General features: G+C 41.4%; 1 protein-coding gene across 5 annotated transcripts in view; it reads right to left on the bottom strand.

Annotated features, from left to right (window-relative positions):
- Nucleotides 1-25,736, bottom strand: part of TTN (titin) — a 272,276-nt gene that overhangs the window by 25,176 nt on the left and 221,364 nt on the right. For all 5 annotated transcript variants that reach the window (XM_077776374.1, XM_077776372.1, XM_077776373.1 and 2 more), the window contains 11 exons: nucleotides 8,607-25,712; nucleotides 7,742-8,038; nucleotides 7,056-7,643; nucleotides 6,661-6,963; nucleotides 6,251-6,547; nucleotides 4,575-4,862; nucleotides 4,164-4,463; nucleotides 3,604-3,906; nucleotides 3,201-3,506; nucleotides 1,323-3,089; nucleotides 699-992 (listed from right to left, as the gene is read on the bottom strand). In XM_077776374.1, coding sequence (XP_077632500.1) covers nucleotides 699-992; nucleotides 1,323-3,089; nucleotides 3,201-3,506; nucleotides 3,604-3,906; nucleotides 4,164-4,463; nucleotides 4,575-4,862; nucleotides 6,251-6,547; nucleotides 6,661-6,963; nucleotides 7,056-7,643; nucleotides 7,742-8,038; nucleotides 8,607-25,712 — 21,849 coding nt within the window. The remainder of the gene's footprint in view (nucleotides 1-698; nucleotides 993-1,322; nucleotides 3,090-3,200; nucleotides 3,507-3,603; nucleotides 3,907-4,163; nucleotides 4,464-4,574; nucleotides 4,863-6,250; nucleotides 6,548-6,660; nucleotides 6,964-7,055; nucleotides 7,644-7,741; nucleotides 8,039-8,606; nucleotides 25,713-25,736) is intronic.

Raw genomic sequence — 25,736 nt, forward strand, 5'->3', positions numbered from 1 at the left:
AAAAAAAAAAAAAAAAAAGAAATAATATGTGTTAGTTTGGCTTAATAAAAACATGAATGTGTTTTTCAGTAGCACCATCCTAAAGCATGGAAGGTAATGTTTATCTTGTGTTATCAAAGGCTATTATGAAAGTAGGATTGATAATTGAGAATTTAGATTATGGGGTTGAACATCTGCATGCTATTAGGTTATCTCCTTTTTATGTCTGTCATGTTATTAATCTTGCATTGCCACTTATAAAAAGAGAAACACTTGTAGGTCATTTACTTCTTAATGCTGCTGTATAGTCAAACAAAACCTCCTTTAAGAGGTTATCAGCTGCACTCCAGCAAAATGATGGCACTGTTGGGTGTATGTTGTAGTTTAGTAACTTCAGTAAAGCTTGACATTTATTCTTGAGAGTGGTTTTTCTTTATTATAAATGAAGTTAGTGAGTCAAAAACTCATTCCCACTTGCATGCTATTTATATGGGAATGAAGTGAAACAACAGTCATGGTAAAAAGAATTGATGCCAATTATGTTGTTTTTGCTTCTCTTTATCTGAAAGGTAGAAAATCTAACCCATCCACACAACAACCCTCAGTAATCTGTATGAAATGAGGTTCCTGTTCCCCCCTTTACAGACCAGGGGCCAAAAGTATCTTTAAAAAGTGTGAATGGTTTTAATTATATTTGGAAATCAGTTGTAAATGCTTACCACTTTCATCTCTCGTCATGATAATGCCAGAAGACTGTGAGGGCGGACTTATAGTTCCAACGGCATTTCTTGCAATTATTCTGAACTCATATCGATCCCCAGGACTAAGTCCTGTGACTGTGTACTGACATTCACTGACATCAGTAAAGTTGCATCTGACCCAACGATCACTCCCTTGCCGTTTCTCAATGCTGTAGGCCACAATCTTACTGCCTCCATCACGCAATGGTGGGTTCCATTTAAGTGTGATGGTTTCCCGGGTGACATCAATATAGTCAGGAGTGCCAGGTGGGTCTAAAAAATTATATGGAAATTACATGCATAACATTAAATTACATCATTTCTATAATCAATTCTTCATTAGCAATGGGAGAAAAGTAAAGTGAATAAATCCCTCAAACTCCTTTTAACTTCAATTTTTTATAGCATGGTCCTTAAAAAGAACTTTAAGTTATTTTATTAGACTGACTTAAAATCATTTCCTTTGCTTTATTTGACCTGCTCTCGAGTGACCAGAAGATATGTGGGAAGGTGAAACATGGAAGAAAAGCAGTATTTGATTTTTTGTTAGTAACACATTCCATTGCTGAATTAAATATGCTTGAATAAAATTCAATTACTTACCTACTGGGGAAACAGCTAACGTAAATTTGCTTGGGTCACTGGGCGAGCTTAGGCCAGCAGAATTTTCAGCATATACACGGAACTGGTAGTCTAGGCCTTCCATTAGTCCAGTAGCTCTATATTCTCTTCCAGATATGGGTGTCGTATTAATTCTTTGCCAGAGGATACTGTTTCTTTCTTTCTTTTCAACATGGAATCCAGTAACTTCTGAACCACCATCATACACTGGAGCATCCCAAGTTAGTGACATGCCATCAGAGGTCACATTGTATATAACTGGCTTTCCTGGGGGGCCAGGAATCCTGAACTGGTGTTTTGCCACAATAATGTTTGAGACAAGTGGCTGGCTGACTCCATATCTGTTTTCTGCCCTAACTCTAAACTGGTATTCAGAATCTTTGATTAGATTAGGAACTTTGAAAGTTGTCCTGGCAACACTTGAACACACCATCTTCCAATTAGTTTGTGAAGCTTCTCGCTTCTCAATGCTGTAGCAAGTAATTTCTCCTCCTCCGTCATCTTCGGGCACGTCCCATGACATGATGACACTGTCAGCCTTGATTTCATCAAATCGAATGGGTCCTTTGGGCTTTGATGGTGGGCCAAGTGTGATGATTGTAATGGGAAATGAGTTTCTACAAACTGCATTATCAAGAATAATAGTGTATTTTCCTCCGTTCTCCTTCTTGACATTCTTAATATTCAAAGTAATTTTGTTTTCGGTTTTACCGTAACGAACATACTCGCTTTCTTTCAATGGCAAACCATCTTTCAGCCAACTGATGGATGGTTTGGGTTTTCCTTTATAAGGTAATTCCAGGTGTACATTATGCCCAATTCTCACAGCGACTTGTGCCCCAGGGATTTCTGACAGGTCAACTTCAGGTGTAATTATAAGTTCTTTCACTGTAATTGGCCCAATGGTGACAGGATCACTCAGTCCTTTCTCATTTTTCGCAGACACTCTGAATTCCAGGACTGACTGTTCCTTAAGTTGGCCAACTTCGATTTCACAGGTCTTACTTATGCCAGCATGTGACCATGTTGGTTCACCTTTACCTTTTCTTTCCACGACATATTCTGTGATGACACTACCACCGTCAAAGTCAGGCTTGGTCCAGTGCAGGGTAACAGATGTCTTTGTGGAGTCTTTCATTGAGAGATCGCGTATGGGAGCTGGTACTTCAGCAGGCTTCACTGGCTCTGTAGTGTCACAGGGTTCCCCAATTCCAATTTCATTTTCTGCAAGAACTCTGAAGAAGAAAGCAGTTTTCTCTGACAAATCTGTTATCTTAAAAGATGTACTGGAACATTTGTGTGACACTGAAGACCATGTTCTCTTGGTGGCATCTCTCTTTTCAATGATATAATTAATTATGGGAGATCCTCCATCAATGAGAGGAGGATCCCAGAACAAAGTGACTGTGCCTTGAGAAACATGTTTAACCTGTAGCTTCTGGCAGGCAGCTGGTGTATCAAGCACCTTAACGCTCACAGTCGAAGACTTTGGTTGACCAATGCCATTTTCGATTGTGAGAATATATTTTCCTGTATCATTGCGAGTGACTTGAGGAATAATTAGTAAGGAAGATGAATCAGTGTTTTGAATGTTGTATCTGGCATCACTGCCCAGATTCTTCTCATCCTTTCTCCATGTGACAGTTGGTGGAGGTCTGCCTTTAAAGGGAATCAACACGTGTACATCTTCACCGGCTTTAGCTATAACAGAGGTTCTGAGAGCCACATCTAGGTCAATCTCTGGTTCCTCTGTAGACATAAAATGGACATGTTTCAAATTTTAAAGCAAGAAAATGAATGATTTCTTGGAAGCACTCTAATAAAAAAAATAAACACATAACCATTCCAGTGGGTACATACCAAGTATATCTTTAGCTTGTACAGGTTCAGTCATTTCTATAGGTTCTCCCTGTCCAGCACAGTTTATAGCAGACACCTGGAAGTAGTAGTTGACTCCAGGTTTCAGGTTAGATACCACATATTCTGTAGTTCTGACTTCTCCCTTGGTAGAGACAACAGTCCATTCCTCTTCCTCTCCTTGTCTCATTGCGACAACATATCCAGTAACAGTGCTGCCTCCATCATAGACAGGTTTACTCCAGCCAAGGGTGATGGATGATTTGGTTGAATCTGCAATTCTTATCTTAGCTGGTGGGCCTGGAGGGTCTGGAATGACCATTCATAATATGATAATTACCCAATCATGTACAATTTAGTGACCTCAAAGAGACATAGCAAAGATGCGGCATTTATGAGCACTTACCAATAGGATCAGCAGCTCTGTAGAAGTCAGATGGTTCAGAAAATGGACCTTGACCAGCAGCATTTACAGCACAAACTCGGTATTGATAGTCACTGTTTTCTGTGAGTCCTGTCACTTTCTCTCTGGTGTCCCGGATAGTCTCCTTTAGGACTTTAAACCATCCGAGGCTTTTCTTGTCTCTTTTCTCAAGGAAATAGCCACTTACTTCACTACCACCATCAGCAATTGGCCTGCTCCAGACAACAGTCATTGAATTCTTGGTAATCTGTGTTACCTCTGGTACGCCTGGAGGCCCAGGAGTAACTGTTTAGAAAGAAAAGGAAAAGGAGTTTGAAGGATCAACACCACTGATAAATTCTACCTTTCAATCTTCAAATCCTATGCAAGAATAGTAGTTTTACTTATTATACTTTCCACCCTATGAAAAGGATAATAGTGAGGGGAGATGTGAGACAAAAGAAAATAAAAATCATTCTAAAAAACATATTCACAAGCTAGCAGGATAGTTTGTGAAATTTTCAAGCATTTGATTTCAGTTTCCTAGTGAAATTATGTCTCACCAAATGCATTCTTTGCTACCACTGGATCAGATTCCAGTGGATCGCCAATTCCATATTTGTTCACGGCTCGAACCCGGAAGACGTATTCATTTCCTTTGATGATTTTGGTGGTTGTAATGATGCACTCTTCCAAATTTTCGGACACCATAGACCACACTACGCGGCTTGTCTCACGTTTTTCCACGATATAGTGAGTGATTTTTGCACCGCCATCATCCGCTGGAGGGTGCCAGAGCAGAGTTATCTTTCCAGCAGTGACAGTCTTAAATTCAATTGGTCCACCTGGAGGTCCTGGTTTGTCTGTTAATGAAAGAATGAAACAATACATCAGTACTTTTTAAAAGACTCCTCATTTAAAATTGCTAAGTTTTAGATAACAAAATATGATGTTGATCTATAATCAGCACCTACCAAGGATCTGTACTCTGATGGTGGCTGAGGCTGAGCCCATGGCATTCCTTAGTTTTAATTCATAGCTTCCACTGTTAAGGCGATTTGCATCTTTGATGAGTATAGATGCAAGGCCAGTGGTATTTTCAACACACACCAGTGCATTGGTTTGTAACTCTTTATCATCTTTATACCACTCAATTGTAGGTTCAGGTTTCCCAGAAATGCCAGCTCTGAGCTTCACAGATGTACCTGCTCTATATTTGACAACTTCTGTATATTCTAGAGGCAAATCAATTACAGGTCCACCTGCAAGTGAAACAGATGAGAAATATTTAAAAGATCACAAGTATGGAAAAAATAATTGCAACTTCAAAGTAAGGCCAGTGGCCTTTATTAAGTAATATAGTACTTTTTTTTTTTTACACGGTAGTTCTAGTTTTATTTACCTATTATTTTAAACAGTAAAATTTTACAAGCCATGCTTCTATCCCAGATGGGGAAGAAAGGTTGTGACGAAGCTCTGCCCTTCAACGACACACTGACTACACAGGGACTTCAATGCCTTTGAAATGTATTTTAAAGTCTATCAGGTATTTAATTCCAAGGATAAAATGGGATATGGTTGTGAGAACATCCCTGAAGAAGCTGCATTATATGTTTTCTTTCATTTCAGAGTCTCCTTTCTTTTCCTCTGTCTCCTATTCTTGTTATTTTCCCTTCCCAGTTCACTGATTCCTGAGTGTGGGATGTTCAAGTCTGATTCTTGAAGTCTGAATTCTTTACTCACAGAGTATTTCACTGGGCAGATTTCCTTCCAGGTTTATTGGAAGCTTAGGACTTGTGAGAAACTAAATTTGAGAAATTTGACTTGCTTCACAGTCTCACAACAGTGTTCACAAGGCCTGATTCATAAAGAGCAGCCTTGAGGGTCTCAGCATGAGAACAGGGGTGGAGCCTTCTGCCCAGACACCATAGAGACTCCTTGAACACCAGGAACTTTTAAAAAGAGTATCACAGGGTACCTGACCCTCATGAAATTTTAGTTTTGAAACCACTGTTGAGCTAAATGTGTTCTTTATCTTCTACAGCAGTCAAGTATGTGTATTTTGGAATGACAGCCATGTAGAGAGAGTTCTGGAGTCTGTCTCATTGAATTCCCACTGTATACTGATGAGCTGCTTGGTGTTGGGAAAGTTACATAAACCCTCTAAACCTCAGTTTCTCTTCTGTAAAATGGGATAATATTAGGGCTGTTAGAATTAGGCAGAGAATTCATGAAAATTCCCCAGTTTATGTTAGCTGCTGCTAATATTATCATCAATGCCTGTTTAGTCTTTGATTTATGTAAAAGGAATATTCTCTGAGCACTCAACCATGGTTTTAATTATTAACTCTCACAGTTTAAAATGGAAAAAAAAGGGAAAGCGCTAACTCATAAATACAATCAAAGAATCCTAAACGGTTGAAGTTAGAAAGGACTTTAGGTATCCTGTAGTCCAAATCTCACATTTTACAGTTAAGAGACCAGGAGAGATTAAGGAATTTTCCTGAGACTCCCAGCTAGTTCATATAATTTCTTCAAATATCTAAGTTAAGGTGCATAATCAAGTTATTCTATAGATTAGGACCAGAAAAAGTAAGGAAAGATACTAGGTTAAAATTCTACTGGGATTCAAAGTTCTAAAAATGCTCACCATAAGAATCAATGCACGTAATGGGGCCTACAACCTCTGATGGATTGCTGACCGAACCAACAGCATTCCTAGCCAAAACCCGGAATTCATACTGGGAATTCTGAGTCAAGCCAGAGACCGTGAATTGAGTCTCGATAACATTGGTGAAGCTGGCCTTGGTCCATCTGCCATCCGGAAGGTCTCGTCTCTCAACAATGTAGCCTGTAATTTTGCTTCCTCCGTCGAAAGCTGGTTGTTGCCATGAAAGGTTGACAGAGTTCTTGGAAATATCAGTGATACGGACATTTCTTGGGGGTTCTGAGGAAATAAGAGAAAGCAAATCAGTAGAACTTCTGTCAACATTATTTTGCATTTCAGAAATAAGATTTGCATTTTTAAATAGAATCATCCTTCCTGTGGAAAATACATACCACAGGCATCAATGGCTAGGACTGGTTCAGAAGGATGGCTGGGTTTTCCAACACCAGCAGCATTTTCGGCATATACCCTGAATTCATAAATAAGTCCAGCACTGATTGTCGTGACTTTGAAGTGAGTTGTGCGGATGACCAGTTTGTTGGCTTTTTGCCATAAAATACTGTTTCTGTCTTTCATTTCCAGGTGGTAGCCAATAACTGCACTGCCTCCATTGGACACTGGTTCATGCCAGCCCACAGTGATACTTTCTCGAGTAACATTAGTGACCCATGGCGTAGATGGTGGTCCAGGTGTTGCTACAAAGACAGGAGTTCCTTAGGTTAGTACAGACATTTAAAACACGTATGTAAATGAAAACCTGGGATCTCTGAGAAGTTTGACAACTTACTGTATGGTAATTTGACAATCACGCAAGCTGAATCTATGTGATCACTTATGCCAAAGCGATTTTCTGCCTTGATGCGAAATTGGTATTCTTCTCCTGTGGTCAGTTTCATGACTTTAATCATGGTCCTTGCAACTGTTGCAGACACTTCAGTCCAGACTGCAGTACTTGTCTCTCTCTTGAGTACAATGTAGTTGGTAACTTGACTTCCACCGTCATACTTGGGTGGCTCCCATTTGAGAGTCACGCTTTCTTCTGTTATATTGCTAATAACAACAGGGCCGGTTGGGGGACCAGGCCTGTCCAATACAATGATGTTAATGAAAGCTTTGGTGGCTCCACTGGAGTTGGCAGCAGTGATCTCATATCTTCCAGCATCAGCAGGAACGCTTTCTTTGAGATTGATGGTCAGGTTCTCAGCAGTAATTTCAGTATTAAATCTCATGGTTGCTTTCAGGGAGACACCATCTCTTGATAAGGTCACTTTGGGCAGTGGTTTTCCAGAAATTGGAATGTCAACTTTAAGGTTTGAGCCAGCTCTAACATATACAGTATGACTTGGGAAATTCTTCATATCAATTTCAGGTGGTTCTGGAAAATAAGAATATGTCAGACGAAGGTGAAAAAGAGTTTCTAAAAAATTAAGCAAGCCGTTTCAAATTTTGCTTTTACATAAAAATTAGACCTACCCAGTTGTTCCTTAATAAGAACAGGAAGCAGAAGCTCTCTTGGGTCACTCAGACCAGCTTGATTTTCAGCAAACACCCGGAAAAAGTATTCAGAATTCTCCCTCAGACCAGAAACAACATGATGGGTTGATTTCACCACTGCACATTTAACCCAGTTTTTCTGTCCCTTTTCTAGTGCTTCAACGACGTAGTGTACAATTCTGCTTCCACCATCGTGTTCTGGCTTCAACCAGGTCAGTGAAACACTATCTTTGGATACACCCGTTACTCCAAGTTTTTCAGGTGGGCTTGGTTTTTCTAAGAAAGTAAAACGTAAAAAAAAAAAAAGGGGGATTATTACAACATTCTCCACCCCCCATATGTGTTCTTTCTGCATTGTCAAAGAAAAATTTTAAATGAAGGCTACATACTTAGATTTGAATCTTTTTATGTGACCAGCTTAGCTTCTGAGCCAAGCAAAGCTTCCTCATTAGATGTCATGATATGTCATTGGAGTCCAATTCAAATTAAGTGTCATATGACTTGATTAAATGGTAAAATTTTTCCCAAATTTATCATGGGTACAAAAATGAGGAATAAGATGAATAATCTTACAATATTTTTGTACTCACATACTATTATGTATGTGCAGTCAAATTCAGTTATGCTTAAATTCAACATATATTATCCAATTCCAGTTATGTAAATTTGCAATTTTTTATCAACGAACAACTTTCTCTATTAGAGATTTCATGTTGTGCTATACTATGAATTGTTGAGGTGTGAACTAAGAGCCTTTAAAATTGAGTGAAACTAATTAGAATGGTTCATAGTATTCTAGGAAAATTAATATAGGTATAAGTTGTTCTTTGTTCTTAAAACATACCTGTTATTTTTACTCCTTCTTTTGTTTCTGCTGGTACACCAACACCAAACTCATTTTCTCCAGAGACTCGGAAGTAGTAAATTGCCCCTTCTTGTAAGTTGGTGACTTTGTAGGAGAGGCGGTTACAGTTGTTGGTCACAGAGACCCATGCTTTCATACTGGCCTCACGTTTTTCAATGTGGTAATTCTTCACTGGTGCTCCACCATCGTTTTCAGGAACATCCCAGGATAATACTGCAGACTCTTTGGTTACATCGTGTACAGTAATATTGGCTGGAGGACCAGGAGAATCTAAAACTTTGACAACTAAGGTCATTGAAGCAGTGTTCAAAATATTCTGAATTGTTAATGTGTATTTTCCAGAATCATTTCTGTTGGCATTTTCAATAGTAAGTGATGTGCGAGAGTCTGTGGAATCAATATAAGCTCTAGTGCGGAGGTCAGTGTCTGGCTTACTCCACGAGACGCTAGGTACTGGTCTTCCTCGGAAAGGTATGGTCATGGTAAATGAGGCACCAGCCTTGACAGTCAAGGTCTTCTTCATTTCACTGTCAAGATCAAATACAGGTTCTTCTTCTCTTTCTTTTGCTATTTGGGGATCAGAGCTGTCACTGGGATCACTAGCACCGACCTTATTGATAGATCTTACTCTGAAAACATATTCAGCTCCTGTTGTTAGTCCACCTATGGTATATTCTGTGCCTCTTAAGTTCTGAATGGCAGTTTCCCATTCAGTCTCATCAGACTTTTTGTATTCTACAGTGTATCCAGTTACTGGGGCCCCACCATCAAACAAGGGCTTAACCCAGCTAATAGTTATATTTGTCTTGCCTGAGTCCACAATTCTGGGTTTGGATGGAGGAGACGGTAAGAATACTGGATCTTCTGCCCGAATTAAGGGAGAGGGTTCACTCGGAAGGCTCAGTCCAGCAGCGTTTTCCGCATAAACCCGGTACTCATATTCACCTCCTTCCCGAAGTCCAGTTGATTTCACTCTCAGATCATAAACTGGTTTTTTGTTTACACGCACCCATCGTAGGCCGTTTTTCTCTCGCCTTTCAATTATATATCCAGAGATTTCACTGCCTCCATCACTCTCAGGTCTTGACCAGCAAAGTGTCATGAACTCTTTGGTCACAGATGTAATTTCCAAAGATGTCGGTGGACTCGGAACTGTAAATGGATCTAGTGCCTTTACTGCCACACTCTCTAGGGACTCACCAACACCATATTTATTAACGCCGGTTACTCTAAAGATGTATTCATTGCCTTTGAGTAACTTGGTTACTTTACAGGATGTTGTCCTCAATTCTCCTTCACATATTGTCCACGCAAGGCGGCTTGTTTCACGTTTTTCTACAATGTAATAGTCAATATCTGCGCCACCATTTTCTTGGGGTGGTCCCCAGGAAAGAGAGCATTTCTCAGCTGTGAGGCCATTAATTTCAAGTGGTCCTGCTGGTGGGCCAGGCTTATCAAGTACCTTGCAATTAATTGCCATAGACCGAGTTCCTGCAACATTCTTCAGTGTTAGTACATACTGCCCGGTGTCTCGTCTGACACAGTCTTTCACTGTTAACATAGTATCATAGTCCGTTGAGACAATTTCTGTTCTTGCTCGTTCTTCAATTTCTACACCATCCTTGGCCCAGGAAATTACTGGCAGCGGCCGCCCTGCAATATCTGCATTTATCTTAAGCACCTCTCCAGCTTTGACAACAATAACGTCTCGGAACTTGACATCCATCATAATTCTTGGAGCCTCAACATCGTCTTTAACTGTAATAGGTCCAGTGGATTCAGATGGTTCACTAATGGAGTCAGCAGCATTCTTTGCAAACACCCGGAATTCATAACGCTGATCTTCAGTTAGTTCAGTAACGTCAAAGTATGTTTCTTGTATATTAGTAAAATTGCATTTCAGCCACCGGCCATCAGGTAGTTCTCTACGTTCAATGATGTATCCTGTGATCTTAGCTCCACCATCATAATGTGGTTTAGACCATTTAAGTGACACTGACTTTCTTGTGATATTTGTGACTTCAGGTTGTCCAGGAGGGTCACAAGGATCTCTTGCAGGGACTGGCTCACAAGACTTACTGCATTTACCAATTCCAGCAATATTCTCAGCATATACACGATACTCATACAGAAGTCCTTCATCAAGGCCAGAGACTTTCATTTGAGTATCAGTGATGAGGAGTTTATTTGCTTTTGACCAAAGAATGCTGCTTCTCTCTTTATATTCAAGGTGATAGCCAATTACTTGACTTCCTCCATCATTTACTGGCACTTGCCAGGTTACAACCATGGTAGATTTTGTGGCATGCACAACTTTAGGAGTACCAGGAGGACCTGGGGGGCTGAATGGATACTCTGCAACAACAGGTGAAGATTCACTGTAGGAGCTCTTGCCATAGCGGTTTTCTGCACAAACACGGAACTGATACTCACTTCCTGTTGTCAGACGAACTATTTTAATGGATGTTCTTGCAACCGCTTGTGAAACTGTGTGCCATGTTGTAGAAGTGGTTTCTCTCTTCTCAACGATGTAATTGCTAATTTGGCATCCACCATCATATTCTGGAGGATTCCAAGAAATTGTTACATTGTCACAGCTAACTTCATCAATATGTACAGGTCCTGGAGGTCCTGGTCTGTCAAGGACAATTACAGTAATAGGAACTGTTATGGATCCAGCACTGTTTGAAACACACAATTCATAAGTTCCAACATCTTCCCTTGAAGCTTCCTTAATAGATAGTGATGTTACAGTCTTTGAAGTAGAAACATTGACCCTTGTGGTTTCTTTGAGAATCTGACCATCTTTTTTCCAGCTTACAGTAGCTTGAGGTCTTCCTTTAAATGGAACATCAATCTTAAGTTGGTCTCTAGCCTTAACATTGAAAGTATTGAAAGGAAGCTCAACTGAGGGCTTTATTTCAATATCCCTTGCAATTACTGGCACTCCAAGTTGTCTTGGATCACTTCTTCCCTTTTCATTAACTGCAACTACCCTGAAGGTATACTCTTCTCCAGCAGTTAGCCCAGATATAGTTGCTTCTAGAGTCTTGACTTGTGTGCAGGTGCTCCATTTTTCACTCCCTTTAGTCTGCATTTCAACTACATAACCAGTAATTTTGCTGCCACCATCACTTTCTGGTTTCTCCCACTTAATTGTAGCTGTGTTACGGGTCACATCGACAAGAGTTACTCTTCCAGGTGGGAGGGGTGGTTCAGAAACTTTAACAGGTTCAGCTGTTTCAGCTGCCAAACCAATCCCATATTCATTGGAAGCCAAGACTCGGAAGTAGTAAGAACATCCTTCCTGTAGATTTTCGATTTTAAAAGAATTCTTAGTGCAATTGTTTGTAACAGTAGCATATGCTTTTCTTGTAGTTTCCCGTTTTTCAACAATGTAGTTTGTAATCTTAGCCCCACCATCAATAAGTGGTGGTTCCCAAGACAATGTCACCGAGTCTTTCTTTACCTCTCTTACATTCAAATTCACAGGGGCACTGGGTGAGTCAAGAACTCTGACGTTCACAAAAGCTGTTTTGGAGCCACTGTTATTTTCTAGTGTCAGATTATAACGACCGCTATCAAATCTGGTAACATTATCAATTACCAACATTGTGTATGAGCTGGTCACCTCAATCTGGGCCCTCTCAGTGAGGATGCCTTCGGCCTTTTCCCATTTAACTTCAGGTTCTGGCCGACCTTTGATGGTGACAAATAAGCGTAAAGTAGTACTTGCACGCAGAACGACCACCTTTCTGAGATCAGCATCCAGTTCTATTTCTGGTGGCTCTAGCCTCTCTTTAGCAACAACTGAGCCAGGTATAGTTGCAGGTTCACCTACACCTTCAGAATTGATGGCACAAATACGGAAGTTATATTCAGTATTTTCTTTAAGCTTGGTCACTGTGAACTGCTTTCCTTGTAATCCTGTTGGTGGAGTGCAAATTGTCCATTCATCAGCAGCGGCTTCTTTGACCTCAACAACATAGCCCTTAACAGGTGCACCACCATCATAAATTGGCTTATTCCATGCCAGGGAGACAGAAGATCTGGAAGTATCTGTTACTTTTGGATTACTTGGTGGACCTGGTGGATACAAAGCATCACATGCACGATAGAAAACAGATGGCTCACTAGGTTCACCCACACCAGCCGCATTTTCAGCAGCAACTCTGAACTCATAGGAATGACCTTCGGTAAGACCAGTTACTCTGAATCGGAGATCTGTTAGTGTTTTCTTATTGCACTTGGTCCATCTGATACCTTCCTTATCTCGTTTTTCAAGAATGTAGCCCTCAATTTCAGCACCTCCATCATCCGCTGGGCGTGTCCACGTTACTACCATAGAGTCTTTAGTGATTGCTGAGGCTTCAGGTGGTGAAGGAGGACCTGGTGGTTTATAAGGATTACAGGCTATAACAGGCTCAGATTCCAAAGGCTCTCCAATTCCATATTTATTCACAGCCATGACACGGAAAATGTACTCATTGCCAGGAAGAAGTTTAGTGACTTTGTAGTTAAGGGCCTGTACCTCAGTTGAAACCTGGGTCCAGGAGAGTCTGCTTGTTTCTCTCTTTTCAATGATGTAATGTGAAATACTAGCACCACCATCTTGTAAAGGTGGGTTCCATGCCAGGTAACATTTCTCAGCAGTAACTCCAGAAACTTTCAGAGGTCCTTCAGGGGGCCCTGGCCTGTCAAGTACCTTTACAGTGATGGGTATAGACTTTGTACCACCAACATTGCTGAGTTTCAGAATATATTGTCCTCCATCAGTACGTATACAGTCTTTGACAACAAGAGTGGTTTTCTGAATAGTGGACTTAATTTCCATCCTAGCAGCTGTTTCTTCAAGCTCTCTTCCATCTTTTGACCAAACAATATCAGGTATAGGTTTGCCACGGATATCAGCTTCAAGGACAAAAGTCTCTCCTGCATGAACAACGATTACATCTTTATATTTTGGATCCATCGAGGCATTTGGTGCATCAATTTCATCTCTTGCAGTGATGGCACCAGTGCTTTCAGATGGCTCACTAAAGTTGCCAGCTGCATTTCTTGCAATTACTCTAAATTCATATCTTTGGTCTTCTACAAGTCCACTCACTGTAAATTCAGTTTCTAATACATTGGTAAAGCTGGCTTTCATCCAGCGGCCATCAGGTAGATCTTTCTTTTCTACAATATAACCTGTTATTTTGCTACCACCATCATAGGCAGGTTTCTTCCATTTCAGTGTGACATTGTTTCTTGTAATAACAATAGCTTCAGGGCGACCAGGTGGGTCACATGGATCACGAGCGACAAAGCATTCTGACACTTTGCTAGGCTTGCCAATGCCAACAATATTTTCAGCAGAAACTTTGAACTCATACTCAAGGCCTTCGTCAAGCCCAGTGGTTTTGAATTTGGTGTCTTGAATGAGAGTCTTATTTAATTTGACCCATAAAATGCTGTTCTTTTCTTTCTGTTCAAGATGGTAGCCAATAACTTTGCTACCTCCATCATTAACTGGCTCATGCCACTGCACAATCATTTGGTCTTTTGAAATTGATGTCACAAAAGGAGTTCCAGGTGGTCCAGGTTCTTTAAATGGATATTGTACAATAACTGGTTTAGAATCCAGAGGGGCACTTTTTCCATACCTGTTTTCTGCAAAAATTCTGAACTGGTACTCAGTGCCTGTTTTCAGTTTGGTTACTTTTATTGTTGTTCTTGCAACTGTTGCTGATACCACATGCCAAGTGGTGGTGGTTGTATCTCGCTTCTCTACGATGTAGTTGCTTATTTGGCAGCCACCAGTATAGGCTGGAGGTTCCCAAGATATGACCACAAAGTCTGCACTAACTTCATCAAACCGAACTGGTCCAACTGGAGGTCCAGGCTTTTCCAAAACAATAATGCTGAGATTTTCTGTTGCTGTACCTGCACTATTTGTCGCTGTTACAGTGTATTTTCCAAAGTCATCTTTGCTACTCTCTTTAATGTGCAGAATAGTTGAAGTAGCTGTTTCCTCAACATTTACTCTTGTTGTCTGTTTAAGAGGTTCACCATCTTTGACCCATGAAATTTTAGGTCTTGGTCGGCCGATAACTGGAATTTCAATTTTAAGATCTTCCCCAGCTTGGACACTGTATGTGTTAAATGGTAACCTAAAACTGGGCTGTATAGTCAAGTCCTTGGCTATCACAGGAACACCAAGCACTCTTGGATCGCTTTGTCCTTTCTCATTGTAAGCCTTGACACGGAACTGATATTCTTGTCCAGAACTCAAACTAGTAACAACTGCATTACAGACTTTGGATTCAGCCACAACGCTCCATTTTTCTGTTCCTTTAGGCTGCATTTCAACAACATATCCCAAGACTCTGCTACCACCATCATGTTCCGGTTTCTCCCACATCAACGATGCACTGGTCTGGGACACATCAGTGAGTGTAACTTTTCCTGGTGGGGAAGGAGGTTCAGCAGCTTTCACAGCATCAATAGTTTCCACTGGAACACCAACTCCAAATTCATTTTCAGCCATAACTCTGAAGTAATAAATGGCTCCTTCTGTAAGATTCTCAACTTTGAAGCTTGTTTTACCGCATTTACTACTCACATTAGCATATGCTTTTCTGGTTGACTCACGTTTGTCAATAACATAGTTCTTGACCTTTGAACCCCCATCAATGATGGGTGGTTCCCATACCAGAAGGACAGAATCTTTTTTCACTTCTTTGACTGTCAAATTCTGTGGTGGTCCTGGGGTGTCAAGAACTTTCACTGTTACAAAAGCAGATTTAGATCCACTGCTGTTTTCCAGCTTGAGAATGTATTTTCCAGCATCATTTCTATCACAGTTATCAATGGATAGTTGAGTATAGTTTACTCCCTTTTCAATTTGGACCTTATCTGTGAATTCGCCTTCCTCTCGAGACCAAGTGATCTCAGGTGTTGGGCGACCCTTGAATGGAATGTGAATTCTGGCAGATCCACCAGCTCTTACAACGATTCCTTTCCTTAATTCAGAGTCCAGGTCAAGTTCAGGTGCTTCAAGTTTATCTTCTGGTTTCACAGTACCAGGAACGGATGTAGCCTCACCTAAACCAACTTTATTGAGGGCACAGACTCGTATTTTATACTCTTGGTGCTCAATGAGTTTTGAAATTTCAAATCGTGTGACTCTCACGCCAGTCTGTGGAGTAACTATTTGCCATTCCTCTTCATCTGCTTTACAGATTTCTACTACATATCCTAGGATCTCACTGCCACCATCGTAGATGGGCTTACCCCAGGCGAGTGTGATTGAATTTTTAGTGGTGTCTACAATGTGTGCATTTGTGGGTGGGCCAGGTTTGAACACAGGATCACAAGCCTTGTAATAAACTGTAGCTGGACTTGGTTCTCCAACTCCAGCAGCATTTTCTGCAGAGACTCTGAATTCATACTCATGATCTTCTGTTAATCCCGTTACTCTTAGACGCAAATCTGTAATGCGGCGTTTATTACATTTTATCCACCTAATGCCACTTCTGTCTCTTTTCTCTACAATGTAACCAATAATCTCACTTCCACCGTCACTATCTGGACGGTTCCAACAGACGGTCATGGAATCCTTGGCAATGTTTGTGACTTCCAAGCTTTTTGGTGGTCCAGGAAGCACAAATGGATTTTTCATTAGTACTGGTGCAGATTCCAAAGGCTCTCCAACACCGTATTTGTTGACAGCCATTATACGGAAAATATATTCATTCCCCTCTAAAAGTTTGGTAACTTTCAGAGAATTGGTCACAACCTCTGAAGCAACAACAGTCCAGGCAAGTCGACTCGTTTCTCTCTTTTCAACAACATAATGAGAAATGTCACTGCCACCATCTTGAAGTGGTGGAGACCATGTTAAAGAGCATTTTTCAGAAGTGACTCCAGTAACCTGGACTGGCCCTTCTGGAGGTCCTGGTCTATCTAATACTTTTACATTTACTGGGAATGACTTAGAACCTGCAACATTGGAAGCTCTTAAAATATACTGTCCACCATCAATTCTAATGGCATCCTTTACTATAAGTAAAGCCTTGAAATCTGTGTTCTTTATTTCACATCTGGCAGATTCTTCAATTTCCTTATCTCCTCGTAACCACTCAATGGTCGGTAGGGGCTTTCCATAGACATCAGCCTCAAGCCGGAATGTTTCTCCAGCATTTACCACTATCGTGTCTCTGAATTTTGGATCCATTGAAATTCTTGGGAGTTCGACCTCATCCTTGGCAGTTATTGGTCCGGTACTGTCAGAAGGTTTACTTATTGCACCAGCTGCATTCTTTGCAATGACTCTGAACTCATATCTTTGATCTTCAGTAAGACCTGACACAGTAAATTGAGTTTCAATGACATTTGTGAAGCTGGCTTTCATCCAGCGACCCTCAGGCAAATCACGTTTTTCTACAATGTAACCTGTAATCACACTTCCACCATCATATGCAGGTTTGGTCCATTGTAAAGTGATTTCATTTCTTTTAACCATTATTGCTTCTGGTGTTCCTGGTGGGTCACAGGGGTCTCTGGCTACATAGCATTCAGAATTCTTGCTTGCTTTACCTACCCCTACAATATTTTCAGCATAAACTCTGAATTCATATTCAATGCCTTCTTCAAGATTGACTGCTTTAAATTGGGTGTCATGAATAATAGTTTTGTTGACTTTTGTCCATAAAATACTATTTCTTTCTTTCCTCTCAAGGTGGTAACCTATGACTGGGCTTCCACCATTATTGATTGGTTCATGCCACTGAATGACCATGGAGTCTTTGGAAATGGAGGTGGCAAATGGCGTGCCCGGGGGGCCTGGTTCTTTGTAGGGATATTGAGCTACAATTGGATCAGACTCCAAGGCAAAGCTTTGTCCATATCTGTTTTCAGCAAAGATTCTGAATTGGTATTCTGTACCAGTTTTCAGTTTGGTCACTTTGAGTGTGGTTCTGGCAACAGTAGCAGAAACCGTATCCCATACTGTGGTGGTTGTATCTCTTTTCTGAACAATGTAGTTGGTGATCTGGCAGCCCCCTGTATATATTGGGGGATTCCAAGATAGTGTAATACTTTCAGCACTGACTTCATCAAATTTAACAGGTCCTTTTGGAGGATCGGGTTTATCTAGAGTTATAATTTCAATGGATGCTGTTTTCTGACCCACCACATTAGCAACTGTGATTCCATAATGTCCACCATCATCCTTATGAGTGTCTTTAATACTGAGTATAGTGAGGTCAGGTGAGTCCGTAACATTGACTCTTGTAGTCTGCTTCAATGGAAGATCATCTTTAGTCCAGGTAATGGTTGGCTTAGGACGTCCAGAAATTGGCACTTCTATTTTCAAATCTTGGCCAACCTGTACACTGTAATTGTTGAATGCAGGTCTTACGTCTGGCTCAATGACCAGATCTTTGGCAACTATTGGAACTGCAAGGGACCTAGGATCACTTCTTCCCTTTTCATTTACAGCAACAACTCTGAAGAGATATTCTTCTCCCTGAGTTAGGTTAGTAATTACTGCTTCAAGGGACTTGACACGAGCACACTCTGACCATTTCTCACTATGTTTAGCTTGCATTTCCACAATATACTGAATGATTTTGCTGCCACCATCATGTTCAGGCTTTGTCCAACTCAAGGAAACACTGTTTCTGGTGACATCATCCACAGTTATTTTTCCTGGAGGTTGCGGGACTTCTGCAACTTTAACTGGATCAGTAGTGTGGGCAGGAAGACCGACACCATACTCGTTCTCAGCTGTGACTCTAAAGTAGTAACTGGATCCTTCTTGGAGTTGATCGATCTTCCAAGAATTCTTATGGCAATTTGTTACAACTGCAGCATATGATTTTCTTGTGGCTTCACGTTTCTCAACAATGTAATTTTTAATTTTGGATCCCCCATCCAAAAGAGGAGGTTCCCATGTAATAGATACAGAGTCTTTAGTGATTTCTGTGACTTTCAGGTTAACAGGTGGACTTGGTGTATCTAGGACTCTCACAGTCACAAAGGCAGACTTTGTTCCACTGCTGTTTTCTAATGTGAGAGTATATTTTCCACTGTCATATCGGTTGACATTGTCAAGAACAAGAGAGGTGAAACTGCTAGTGACGTCAATTATAGCTGCATCTCGGATTTCACCATCCATCTTCCCCCATTTAACTTCTGGTGTGGGACGACCTTTAATAGGAACAAACAGCCTTAAGGAGCCACCTGCCCTTATATTTATAATTTTCCTTAGTTCTAGGTCAAGTTCAATGTCTGGTGCTTCCAATTTTTCTTCAACAATAACAGGTCCAGGGACATCAGCATGTTCTCCAACTCCAGCTTTATTAACAGCACAGATGCGGAAGTTGTATTCATGCTTTTCCAACAGCTTTTCTATTTCTATATTTGTTTTATTGATTCCAGTTGGTGGAGTGCACATTGTCCATTCACCAACACTCACATCACATTTTTCAACAATGTATCCTTGGATTTCACAGCCACCATCATATATTGGTTTGCTCCAAGAAAGGAAGACAGAAGATCTGGTAATATCCACAACCTTGGGATTGTTTGGAGGTCCTGGTTTATAAATAGGATCACAAGCCTTTTGGTAAGCAGAAGGCGGGCTTGGTTCACTAAGTCCAGCAGCATTCTCGGCTGAGACTCTGAATTCATAATCATGATTTTCTAGGAGTCCAGTTACTCTCAGGCGCAATTCTCCAATCAGGCGTTTGTGGCACCTTGTCCATCTAATGCCCTCCTTATCCCGTTTTTCAAGAACATATCCAAGAATCTCACTGCCACCATCGGATGCTGGTCTTTCCCATACAACAATCATTGAGTCCTTGGTCACTGTTGTGATTTCTGGAGCCTTTGGTGCATCTGGCACTACAAACGGATTCTTGGCAATTACTGGCTCAGATTCAAGAGGTTCACCGACACCGAATTTGTTTACAGCCATTATACGGAAAACATACTCATTGCCTTCAAGAAGCTTAGTAACCTTGTAACTGAGAGTTTGCACATTGGCATCAACCAGAGTCCAAACTAAGCGGCTGGTTTCTCTCCTTTCCACAATATAATTTATGATATCGCTCCCACCATCCTGTAGTGGGGGTTTCCAAGCTAGTGTGCATTTTTCTGCTGTCACTCCTGATATAACAACAGGTCCTTCAGGTGGCCCTGGTCTATCAAGAACTTTGACGTTTACAGTAACTGATCTCTCCCCTGCAACGTTTTTGGCCTTTAGTATATAATTTCCACTGTCGACGCGTACTGCATCCTTTATGCTGAGGCTGGTAGCAAAGTCCATGCTCTTTATTTCTAATCGAGCTGTATTTGAAAGTTCCTGATCACCTTTTACCCACTGAGTGGTTGGTATTGGTTTGCCATAAATATCTGCATCAATCTTGAATGACTCACCAGCATGAACCACAATTGTGTCTTTGTATTTTGGATCCATCCTTATTCGTGGTGGATCTACCTCATCCCTTGCTGTTATTGCTCCTGTGCTTTCTGAAGGCTCACTAAACACTCCTGCGGCATTTCGAGCTATGACCCGGAACTCATATCTATGATCTTCAACTAGGCCAGTTACTTCAAACTGAGTGTCAATGACATTTGTAAAACTGGCCTTCATCCAACGGCCCTCAGGCAATTCTTTCTTCTCAACAATATAACCAGTGATCTTGCTGCCACCATCATAAGTGGGTTTCTTCCATTGGAGAGTCACAGAATTTCGCGTGACAATAATTGCCTCTGGCCGCCCTGGTGGGTCACATGGGTCACGAGCTACATAGCATTCTGATACCTTACTTGGCTTGCCAATGCCCACGATGTTCTCTGCAGAGACTCTAAATTCATATTCAATGCCTTCATCAAGGCCAGTTGTTTTAAACTTGGTTTGAGGAATAGGTGTTTTATTCAACTTCACCCAGAGGATACTGTTTCTTTCCTTGCGTTCTAGATGATAGCCGATGACTTTGCTCCCTCCATCACTAACTGGCTCATTCCATTGTACTTCCATGCTGTCCTTGGAGGAGAGTGTTACAAATGGTGTGCCAGGTGGACCAGGAACTTTGAATGGATACTGGGCTACAACAGGCTCTGAATTGAGGTAGGTACTCTTTCCATATCGGTTTTCAGCTGCAATCCTAAACTGATATTCACATCCAGTCTTTAGTCTGCAAGCCTTTATTGTTGTCCTTGCAACAGTAGCTGACACAATTTGCCAGGTGGTTGTGGAAGTGTCCCGTTTTTCTACAATGTAATTATTGATAGAACTCCCACCATCATACTTAGGTGGGCCCCAGGAAAGAGTGATACTATCAGCTGTCACTTCATCCATTTTAACTGGTCCAGTTGGAGGCCCTGGTTTGTCAAGAACAATAACATTAAGGGTTTCAGTAGCTTCACCAGCCGAGTTAGTCAGTTTAACTGTGTAATGTCCAACATCTTCTCGGCAGGCTTCCTTTATTGTCAGTAGTGAATTATTTTCCGTGCTCTCTGCATTTACTCTAGTTGTTTGCTTCAGTGGTACATCATCTTTATGCCAGGTAACAGCTGGTATAGGGCGTCCAATGAATGGCACATCAACTTTTAGGTCTTCTCCTGCCAGTACAGTGAAAGTATTGAACAGGAGTTTGAAGGCAGGTGGAATGACAAGATCTTTGGCAATTACTGGCACACTCAGTTGTCTAGGGTCACTGATACCCTTTTCATTCTGAGCTGAAACACGGAAAGAGTATTCTTCACCCTGAATTAATCCAGTTATAGTGGCTTCAGTGACTTTGACTGTGGCACATGTGGCCCATTTGTCACTACCTTTGCTCTGCATCTCAACAATGTAGCCTAGAATTCGGCTGCCTCCATCATGCTCTGGTTTTTCCCAAGAGAGTGACACGCTATTTCTGGTGACATCCATCAAAGTTATTTTTCCTGGAGGAAGGGGTCGTTCTGATGCTTTCACAGATTCTGCAGTTTCAGCAGGCAGCCCGATGCCATATTCATTTTCAGCAAGAACCCTGAAATAGTAACTACACCCTTCTTGAAGCTGGTCTACCTTCCAGGAAGTCTTGTGGCAATTTGTTGCAACAGTTGAATATGCTTTTCTTGTTGATTCCCTCTTTTCAACAATATAGTTCTTTATTTTTGAACCACCATCAAGGAGGGGAGGCTCCCATGTCAATGTGACAGATGTCTTAGTGACCTCCTTTACCTTGAGATCCTGTGGAGGGCCTGGTGTATCTAATACTCTAACATTGACAAACGCAGACTTGCTGCCTGAGCTGTTTTCTATAGTTAGTATATATTTGCCACTGTCAAATCTGTTTACATTTCCGACAATGAGCAGGGTGTAAGAGCTTGTGGATTCAATGCTAGCTTTATCTAAAGATTCTCCATGTTCCCGGGTCCACTTCACCTCAGGTGCAGGCCTTCCTTTGATTGGAACAAAAAGTCTCAGGGTACAACAAGCTCTTATCGTAACAACTTTGCGCAGGTCAGCGTCTAGTTCAATCTCTGGAGGTAGCATCCTTTCTTCAGCCTTTGGAGTTCCAGGAACAAGTGCAGGTTCTCCCATTCCTTCAGAATTCATGGCATAGATGCGGATTTTATATTCCTGATTCTCTGTGAGGTTGGTGATGGTGTAGGAAGTTGCCTTGAGCCCAGCTGGTGGAGTGACGATCCGCCATTCATCTTCCTCTGGCAGGGCAATCTCAACAATATACCCAGTGATTTCTGAGCCACCATCATAGATTGGTTTATTCCAAGCAATTGAAATGGATGATCGGCTTGTATCGAGAACACGTGGGTTACCTGGTGGGCCGGGCTTAAACACAGCATCACAAGCTTTATAAAATGGACTAGTAGAACTTGGTGCACTAATGCCAGCAGCATTTTCCGCCATAATCCTGAACTCATATTCATGTCCTTCTGTCAGTCCAGACACTTTATATCTTAAATCAGTAAGAGTTTTTTTGTTGCATTTCACCCAGCGCTGCCCAGCTTTATCACGTCGTTCTACAATGTAATTGATGATTTCACTTCCGCCATCAGAGTCAGGATGTCCCCAGCAGACAACCATTGAATCTTTAGTAATAGCTGTAACTTCAGGGTTTTTGGGTGGATCAGGGGGTCCATAAGGATTTACTGCAAGCACAGGCTCTGATTCCAGTGGTTCTCCAACTCCATATTTATTTACAGCCATGACACGGAATATGTATTCATTGCCTTTCAAAAGTTTAGTGACCTTTAGTTTTGTTACTTGGACTTCGGAGGCTACATTTGTCCATGCCAATCTGCTGGTTTCACGTTTCTGAACTATGTAATGATCAATTTTGGCACCTCCATCATCCAGTGGAGGCAGCCATGACAATACACATTTTTCTGATGTCACCTCAGATACATCTAAAGGTCCTTCAGGTGGGCCTGGTCTATCTAGAACTTTGACATTGAAAATATGCTTAGCAAAACCACCAGGATTAGTTGCTGTAAGGATATAGGCACCACTGTCTCTTCTTGATGAATCCTTGTTTACCAGATGAGTTGAGAAATCTGCAATTCTTATTTCTAACTTTGCTGTGCCTTCAAGCTCCTTTCCATCTTTGGTCCATTCCATTGTTGGAGGTGGGCGACCTGAGACATCGGCTTCTAGCTTGAATGCTTCACCTGCTTTTAATACAACTGTGTCTTTAAATTTAACATCCACCATTATCCTTGGTGCTTCAATGTCATCCCTGCACGTGATAGCATCTGATGGCTCAGATGGTGGACTAATAGCACCAGCAGCATTTTTGGCAATGACACGGAATTCATAGGCAGCATCTTCCGTTAGGCCGCTGACTGTAAATTCATTCTCCAATATGTTGCTGAAGTTGGCTTTCAGCCACCGTCCATTAGGAAGATCTCTCTTTTCAACTATATAACTAGTAATTTTAAAGCCTCCAGTATATTCAGGCTTAGCCCATTTAAGTGTCACTGTGTGTCTAGTAATATTTAGAGGAACTGGTTTCCCAGGTGGGTCAATGGGATCTAAGGCAAGTATAGGTTCAGATGGCTTGCTTGGCTTGCTTTTGCCTGCCATGTTTTCTGCAATCACTCGGAATTCATAAGCAATACCATCTGTAAGTCCACTTGATTTGAAAATGTTGCCTGGTACCAATGCTTTGCTCACAGTCTGCCAGAGAATACCATTGCGTTCTTTTCTTTCAATGTGATATCCTAAAATGGGGCTTCCACCATCAGTAAGAGGTTCATGCCAGCTAATTGTAATTGAATCCTTAGTAACTGCAGTCACCTGAGGGGTCCCAGGAGGCCCAGGAACCTTAAATGGATAGTTGGCAACTACAGATGCTGAGGTGATGGCTGGTCCAACTCCATATCTGTTTTGAGCTTTTACCCGGAATTGATACTCCACTCCAGTAGTAAGGCGAGTGGCTTTATAGGTAGTGCGTATAACAGTGGTGGCTAACTCAACCCATGTAGTACTGTCAGTCTGTCGCATTTCTACTACATAGTTGCTTATTGGTACACCTCCATCATTCTCAGGTGGGTCCCAAGAGAAGGTTATAAAATCAGAGGAAACTTCATCAAATCTGATTGGTCCAGTAGGTGGTCCTGGGATATCATGGACTTGAATGGTGATGGTATCACCAACCTCTCCTACAATGTTTCTTGCTGTTAATGGATAGGGCCCACTATCACTTCTTACACACTCATTTATATTTAAGATGGTTGAAGTTGCTGTATTTTCAAAATTAACTCTCTGTGTCTGTTTAAGAATCTGGTCTCCTTTTTTCCATGTAACTGTGGGCTTTGGTCGACCAAGCACTGGAATTTCAACTTTGATGTTGTCACCAGCTCTGGCAATGACTAATTTCTGATAAATGCCACGGAGGTCCAATTCTGGAAGCATTGTCTGTTCCTTGACAATGACAGGTCTGCTTTCTCTAGGTGCACTTCTTCCTGCACTGTTCACTGCCATCACTTGGAAGGTGTATTCTTCCCCTTCAGTTAGATTCTTCACAACACATTCTAACCCCTTCACCGTTGTGATATGGGTCCATTGGTCAGAGCCTTTTCTTTGGGCTTCGATCACATAGCCAGTGATCTTACTGCCACCATCGTGCTTTGGTTTAGGCCAGGCCAGGCTGACTGTGCTCTTAGTTATGTCCATAATGTTAAGACTGTCAGGTGGTGATGGTGCTTCGGAGGCTTTAATAGGTTCTGTTGTTTCTGCTGGCTCACCAATTCCATATTCATTTTCTGCCATCACTCTAAAGAAGTATTCACATCCTTCAGACAAGCCAGTAACTTTATATGTGCATTTATGGCACTTAGTGGTGGCTGTGGAGTAAGATTTCCGTGTGGCTTCTCGTTTCTCCACAATATAGTTTGTTATACGTGAGCCCCCATCTATCAGAGGGAGGTCCCAGTGGAGGGTGACACTGTCCTTTGTGATATCCGTAGGCCTTAGGTTAAGGACAGGTCCTGGAGTATCCAAGACTCTGACATTAACGAAGCCACTTTTCTTCCCGGCAGGATTTTCAATGGTCATGACAAATTTACCAGTGTCATATCTGTTACATTCTGGTATAATCAGAAGAGTAAATGATTCTGTATTTTCAATGTTAGCTCGGTTCTTAAGGTTGATACCATCTTTGGTCCATGTCACTTCAGGAGCAGGACGACCTTTAATTGGCACGAATATTCTAATGCTGAGTCCTGCTCTAACAACAAGTGTTCTTCGAAGCTCAGCATCTAGTTCAAAATCAGGAGCCATTTCCCGTTCTACAATTTCAACATCTGGAATAATTGCTGGCTCCCCAATACCTGCATCATTGATGGCTCTGATTCTAAAATTGTATTTTTCTTTAGTGTGAAGATCAGAGACAACAAATTGAGTGATTCGGAGAGCAGTTCCTGTTGTATCTTTTATCCAGGCCTCATCACCTACTTTTTGATGCTCTACAATATAGCCAGTGATTTCAAGTCCTCCATCATAATGAGGCTTGCCCCAGGCTAAAGAAGCAGATTTCTTGGTAGTATCAGTGACATGTGGATTTGAAGGTGGGCCTGGGGGATCTGAAATAGAAACAAAGACACAAA

Source organism: Crocuta crocuta, unplaced genomic scaffold, assembly GCF_008692635.1.
Source record: "Crocuta crocuta isolate KB4526 unplaced genomic scaffold, BGI_CrCroc_1.0 scaffold17, whole genome shotgun sequence".
NCBI lineage: Eukaryota > Metazoa > Chordata > Mammalia > Carnivora > Hyaenidae > Crocuta > Crocuta crocuta.